Source organism: Scomber japonicus, chromosome 13, assembly GCF_027409825.1.
Source record: "Scomber japonicus isolate fScoJap1 chromosome 13, fScoJap1.pri, whole genome shotgun sequence".
Classification (NCBI taxonomy): Eukaryota; Metazoa; Chordata; class Actinopteri; order Scombriformes; family Scombridae; genus Scomber; species Scomber japonicus.
Window position 1 is genome coordinate 9,945,041 of NC_070590.1, and position 7,586 is coordinate 9,952,626.

The following is a 7,586-nucleotide window of genomic DNA, read 5'->3' on the forward strand; positions in this document are numbered from 1 at the left end:
GATTGACAGGTTAAGCCCTCGATGAAACGAAGAGACTCTTTGGGTTTACTTTGGGATTGTTTTAAAAGCTACCTGTCTCTCTGTTGGTGGTTGGTGGTGTTATTTAATCCTTGTGAGAGTGTGAAATCCTGCCGCAAATGTCATTAAAACCTGTTTCTTTGTTGTTGTTTTTTTTCCATAGCTCAATAAAGATGAGACAAGTCAAATTAACAGTTGAACGTAGGTACAGATTAAAATCAGATCGTCCTGTTGTTGAATGCATACCTCGCTGTCAGGCTTTTAAATCACTGTAGTTGGTCTCCTTTTGAAGGCAAACGCCCCTGTAGAGGCCATGTTGACTTTCAGGGGCTTTTAAAGTTCAAGCAAACAAGAGTGTCAGTTTACCCAGAATTCCACAGTCTCTGCCATGATTGGTTAGCAATGTGCAAAAGAGGGGTGGAGTGACTGATAAAAACTGCTGTTAAGTTAGTGCATGTGAAGCAATATTACTTACAATAGGTAAGTAATAGAAAGTTGTACATGTGATAATATCAGTATCTTGTTTCCAGGTGTTACAGTATGTATTCAATATGCTAACAAGCAGATTAAAATGGTCTCTGTTGTTAAAGACAGAAAATATGAGGCGAATCAAAGAGGAAGACAGACAGGAGATGTGTTTCTTCAGCAGTTGGAAAAAGAAATAAATACGATGCCAGTGACCTCTCTGAAACTCTGTTCAATCCCTGACCTCCACGTGGTTGTTTGGTTTAAGGACATTTGGAAAATATCAAATTTTGTACAGACTGGCTGCACCATATATTGTTTATTTCCAGAAAAGTGACTTTCCATCACCTTGGGTATTTTTTCAGCAGAAAGCTCATTACCACAGTGCTGAGTGATGGCCACAAAGCCCAGTTTCAATACATAGAAAGAACTCAGGAGAGAACCAGGCTCTGTTTTTTCTCAGAGGATACCCCCGTGAACTAAGACATCTATCAGCATCTTTGCTATGCAGAGAAGGAAATGTTATATTGTGTAAATTCAACCACTGATTGCCTCCTATTGTAATATGTAAACATGGAATGGTGAAATACTGCAAGATCTGTTATTGTTAGGTCACTTTGCCTGAGAAACCATGTGTGAAGTTAAATTGATTCATATTAGTGGACCAACATAAAACTGGTTCCGACAGATTGTCTGTAGCTGTGACCACAACTCAGACAGGATCAACAAGATTATTTTACATTATCGTTTAGTCATTTCTAATTTCCAAAAAACAAAACTGCAAGTATTCAGACTACAGTGATGTGATACAAACAAGCTGCAACAAATACATATTTGGTTTTATTTAAAAATAATGATCTGATAATAATCTTTGTTAATCAACTATCATGTCAGCACTTCCTATTGTATTCTTAACATATTTGACTATGGTTTTTTCTTTCAGCCTACATGTGTGGCCTCAGATTTTAAATGTGTCTTTCTGACCCATTTCAGCGATTCATTGTTTCCATTTTTCTTGTTACATAGACCCCTTGTAAACCCCTTGGATGAATTCAGTCCAAGTGTATGTGCACTATGGTCAATAAAAAATAACTTTCTGACTTCCTTAAGAATTTGTAGATACAACAATTTCCCACAGTAGCTGTCTAATATAATATTGCAGCTGTTCATTTATCTTTTGGATTCCCTCTGCCTTAAACTTCCTCAGGCTTCACACGCTTCACTTGACAGGTTTTAGTTAGGATGGGGGTTTACATGGATGGATGTGTGACTGTTTTTACAGTGTGTCTGGTTGATATTAGTCACAGTGCAAGACACACATTATGCCACAAATGTTAAGTGGGGTAATATTCAGTATGTGTGGCAACTGGTCAACTTGTCAATGTCTGTCATATAAAATATGGTGTCTGTGTGCATTTGGCAATGAAATACACAGGGTTCAAGTTGTCTGGCTCTTTAAAAATGTCGAAGCAGGACTGAACAAGTGCTCATTCATGCTGCCTTTTGTATCTATTCCTGACTGTGGTCTTAAGACTTTTATTAGTCAGCCTTTCCCCTCACAAGAGTGCTGCACATGAAAGATATTCCATTAGAGTGCATCATTAGGTAATAGAGACATTAATCTCACATATAACCTACCCAACTAATGTCAGCTCTTAAACACACCATGGATCAGTCAGAGGCCGACTGTTACCAGGGAATTGAAAGTGCTTTGAGTCAGGTGCCAGATGGGAGGTAATTAGACTGTGGTTAGTGGCAGTGACAGGAATAACCTCCGTTGGCACATCATCAATGAAGGAAAGTCACATACTGCAGTTCACAGCTGTGCCCCCATACCCAATCTACTTTGGTGTAATTGGAGTGGCTTCAGATATCCAGGATAAAATGTTCCTCTTTCATGCATTCCAGTCAAGCACAACTAAATGCTTGATGGCTGGCATTGATCTTAATAAAAAGTGCCATCCATGGGAAGGCAGCAACCAGTGTCTACCATCATGATTAATAGCTTATATGTTACTTTTTAGAAACAGCCACTGTTTGTAAAATTGTAACAGAATTAATGAGCAATATGTTGACATGAAATTAAATCAATTAAGTAACATTTGATTGAGTTGGTGTCTTGATGTCAATACATAGATGTGTTCAGTTTGAAGGTGAGATTATGTCATGTCACATCTCACCTTGCACTGGCCGCAGAAATCATGTGATTGCAGCATATTGGTGTGATGGTAACAGTTGACTGCAGGGCAGCAAACTAACAACTATTTTCGTGGATTAAACTGCTCATTATTTTCTGCAAACGTGTTCATGTCATGTCAGCACCGTGAACTCTTGGATCGCATGCTTCTCTGGCCTGTGAATGGTTTGTAGTCAAGTTTCCTGAGTCTCTGTGTTTATTCTGTGGTTATTTTTTTATTTCTAGGTGTGTCTCCAACGGACAGAATGAGAAACTTAAAGTCTCCAGTCAGATCTCCAATCCCCAAGCTTGGAAGCCCCATCCCCAGCCCTCTGCCTGGTCTCCAGAAGCTACCCCAGTGCACACGCTGCTGTAATGGTATTGTGTAAGTATTGTACTCATGCCGGTTTAATTTTCAAGTAAATAACAATCTGTGTCTGTGAAGATTTGCTTTCATCCAGGTCATGGTTGACTTAACCCCTCTAGATATAATTCAAACAAGTGAATAACACAACTTATGTCTGGAATTGGGTCATACAGGTATAGTTCAGATACTCCTTTAAGAGCCCTGTGATTTATTTTTCAGTCTAATAAAGACAGACCATTCAGCATATCTAAAATGTTGTCTTTATACATAAAATAGTACTATTTAATATCCCCTCCGATTTGAGACATACATTTTTAGCGAAAAAGTAGCTTGCATAACTTGAATGTATACCAGGGACCAAACTGTGCATCTTAATGGTCACAAATAATGGTTATTTTAGTTTACAATTACATATTACTCAAGATACAGTAAATTTGAATGATTTATTCTCAAATTTCCTATTTTAATCGACATCTGGAAATTCTATTTCTCCCTCTTGTTTTATCACCCTGTCTGTAGTCATAAAGTTTAAAAGTTGAACTACTGTATGTGAGGTAAGTCGGTTCTTCCCCGACTCAAAACCTTGTCTCAGGTTGACCTGTATCAACAGGCCTTTTAACAAGTACTCGGAAAAATCTATTCACATTCATCATTTTAATGATTAAACCAAGCTATCCTCCACACCCTTTCCCACGCACACATGCTCTATACACATATTCTTACCTGTACACATCCACATAGGAGCATATAGAGTAAACATTACAGTAAGTGCGTGCCCACATGCACATACCTCTCAAATAAACCACATGTACCGGTAATCCCCCCTCTATAAAAGCAGCTGCAGGTAAGCAGTGATGTCATTACTGACTTACATTTCTTATTAACAAGAGAGCATTGTGGGTGCTTGTGAGGCACAATAAACCTGTTATGACCTGGGATCATTTTACAGCTTTTTAACCAAGAATAGAACACTGTGTCAAGAGTTGATCCTGCATGTTGTGGGGTTGGATGCAGAAACAGGTACAAAAAGAAGGAGGCTTATGACTTAATGTCCGCTGGCCTGAATCCCCAGTCTAGAGAGGAAAATCTTATTGGGAGCTTTGAATGAACAACGCCCTTAACAACTGTGCTGTCACTGTGTGACTGATTAAAGCTATTAAATTCCAAATGAAACTGTGCTGATCAGAAGCCAGCCAGCAGAATAAACATTAACTATTCAGCTCCCAGGTGTGACACAATGAATGTGGTATTTACTGTACAGTATAAATATGGTGAGATACTGTATATTCAAATCCTTACAGGTGCTATAAAGTATGATAGTTACTAATTTGCACAGATAATGGGAAGCTCAGTAAATAACTGAGTCTATTTACTTCCTTTTAAAGTGTTCTGTCCACTGTGATGAAGGCACCCTCCTTGCTTGCACTTTTCCTTGTAAGGCACTCTGCATTTTGCAATTTGCTCATCATTGCATCATTTCCCAATCACACATTCAAGCATTTTTATCTTTCTCAGTAGTGCAACCCTTCATGCAGGTATAATGATATGATCTTTATAGACTCCACTATGTTTATTTGACTTTCACCCTTACACTACTTTCAGTATGAGGATGTTTTATTCCTCATACTGATTACGTTCTCTCTATTCCTTATCTCATACTCATGAGGTCTGACAGAAAATGTACCAAAAAGAAACTGCAAGATAAAGAAGAAAAATAGAAATCCTTCATCCCTAAAATAATCTGTTTCACTATCACTTTCACTATCATGAGTCTTAACAGGAGGATCAAACTAAACCTTTTACAGGGCATCAAAGGAGAAAGTCTATCTCCTTTTGTCTTGCTGGATTTTTTTTTTAAATGTATTATTATTTTTCCATTATTTCTAGATTTACTACATAACTCTCAAGCCTTCAGAAATCTAATACTCTCTCCCTTCATCTCTTCATCCAGTGGCACCATTGTGAAGGCCCGGGACAAGCTCTACCACCCCGAGTGCTTTGTGTGTGATGACTGCGGCATCAACCTCAAGCAAAGAGGCTACTTCTTCATCGAGGACAGTCTGTACTGTGAGACCCACGCCAAGGCACGCGTCCAGCCCCCAGAGGGCTATGACGTTGTTGCTGTTTATCCCAACTCCAAGGTGGAGCTTGTCTGAGATGGAGATGGAGCTGGCTATACTGTAATATAACTGGGAAACCAAAATATGGGAGAATAGGGCTACTGAGTATCCTAGCCAAGATTTATCAGGCTCTGTCACGCAGGAATCCTGATCTTGGATCAATTTTGCCTCTTGGTTGTTTAGAGTCGTATGAAATTTGTGTTTCAGTGATCTCAGATCAGAATTTTTACACTGACAGACTTGCTAATTGCTATGTATATTGAGCATATTGAAATACGGTGACAGAAAAAGGGTTGAATCTGATGAGATTTCTAAAACTCCAATGCATTAAATCACTGACATGGTAGGCTATGTCCTGACCTGACAGCCCTCATCTCTCAATTAGAGTGTTTACATTGAATGTAGATACAGTACAAGCAACTTACTGACCTAGTTAAGGTAATATTCAGAACAGTTGTTCATATGAAGCTTCATCACAAGCACAGCATAACACAAGAATATCCCATGTACATGTTATAACAAAGACATGCACAGATGGTAAAAGTCAGCATAAAACTGAATGAGATGTTTGTAAAGTAACTACACCAGCATTTTCTAACAATCCAGAATGAAATTCAATGTTGCATGACGACTCTCATTCAAGCCTTAAAATGACTAGAATACGTTTGGGTTTAGTTCTCACGTGAGACTTCTGAGTTGATTAGTGTGTTTGCCGTGAAGAACTGTGCAGAGGAGTTAGTGGGTTTGTTCTGACTTTTAGCTTTTATAGCAACAGTTTCCACGCAGCACACAGCACGACACAATGTCAGTCTGCTTTTCAAAGCATTTAAGTTATATATTGTTCATGTTTTGGTTAAGGGGTTTATAGGTTTCATTGTCTGTTTAACTATGTTACAGTTTCCAGTTATACTCCTGTTTCTTATGGACTTATGCATTTGTACTGCATTTTTACATGTACTGTATGCAGTTTACTTTTCAGACTTTCAGACTTAGTTTTTAGACATCTCAGTTTTTCTGCTCACTTCTCAGTTTTATAAAACATTAAGCAATAATGAATAATATGCAGTTCTTTAACAGATGTAATGTGAGGGAATGCCAGTGTGCTTTGGTGAATAGGTTTACTGCACTATAACCTATAGTAAATGCCTTCATATGCAACTATGCAAGCACCACCTTCTGAAATGTAAACAAAACTTTCCTGGACCACATCTAGAATTTTGAATTACTCTCAGATGTGGTCACAACAACCTCTTTTCATAAACAACTAATTGTAAGAAACTAGACTTAGGTGATGAAATAACTTATGGACTTCATGCATGCACTAATGATACTTTGAGCAGGCGTGATACACATTCACATAAGATCCTTAACCAAAGTCCAGCACCTGACTGAGAGAGGAATTTCAACTATCACTCATGTTCACACTGAAGAATTCCTGTTCATAAAGTCAACAGCATGGAGTTCACTGGGTCTGTTTATTAAAAACACTACGGGTTGACACCAATAGGCTCTCTGCCTCTCTTGACAACTTTTAAAAATGGTTATGTGCATTTTGAGACAGGAGACACAGCCATAGAAAACCTCTGGAAAGTAGTAAACCGGGACTCCACAGCCTAAAACATGTGGGAGTAATATTCACTGTGTTTAGTTTTTTGGACCCACTACACAGATACATTACGATTCCTCTTTGGAAGAGAGGAAAAAGTCACAAGTTGGAAGTATGCATAGTTGTATTCCCTTCCTACTATTAATTCAGATTTTTGGTCACAACCAAGTCCATGAAGCAAATGAAATATATATTTCTACATGAGCAGAAAAGGCGAGAGTAAGTGATAAAGAGAAATAGGGGAACAGCATGTATTTTCATTTCTTGAGAGAAAGAAAGAAACGTGTTATTATGACTGTAACATGTGGCCATCAGTCTTGGCGTATTGTGAATAGTGAAGTAAGCCTGGTGTAGAAGAGTGGTCTTATTCTTAATTTTAGATTTATTTTTTTTTTAAACAAAATACTTCATAATAATTTGAAATGGCAAACTGAATTTTGCAGTGCTATTATGATTTCCATCTGTTTTGTTTTGTTTTAGATATCAACATTGATGCGTAGCTGCTAGTATGCCATCTATACTAGTTATCTTGTAAATTATGTGAAAAATTATATTGCTACCACATAGTTTCTTTGGTATTGTACATATTTGTTTCATTGTGATTTCTTTAACATATATAACATGTCACCCATGTGCCTTTGCATACCCTGTGTCTTTAAAGGATTCCTGTGCTCTTTGACACAAATCTTCTTCTTGTGTTTAACTTATTGTTCTAGCAACACATGTTTTTGTTCTTGATCTTCTTGTTTGCTATTTTTTCAGGATCTAAATAAAATGAGAAGTGCATTACCATGAGACAGTTGTTTACATTCTTCACTAATCTTAAGTGCAGGA

The 7,586-nt window shown here is 37.8% G+C and overlaps 1 protein-coding gene across 1 annotated transcript in view; it reads left to right on the plus strand.

The window, feature by feature from the left end:
• pdlim4 (PDZ and LIM domain 4) overlaps positions 1-7,141 on the plus strand; it is a 44,568-nt gene extending 37,427 nt beyond the window's left edge. The window contains exons 6-7 of the mRNA XM_053331398.1: positions 2,906-3,044; positions 4,978-7,141. Of these exons, the coding sequence (XP_053187373.1) occupies positions 2,906-3,044; positions 4,978-5,182 (344 nt within the window). The 3' untranslated portion in view covers positions 5,183-7,141. The remainder of the gene's footprint in view (positions 1-2,905; positions 3,045-4,977) is intronic.
• Positions 7,142-7,586: the final 445 nt, after the last annotated feature.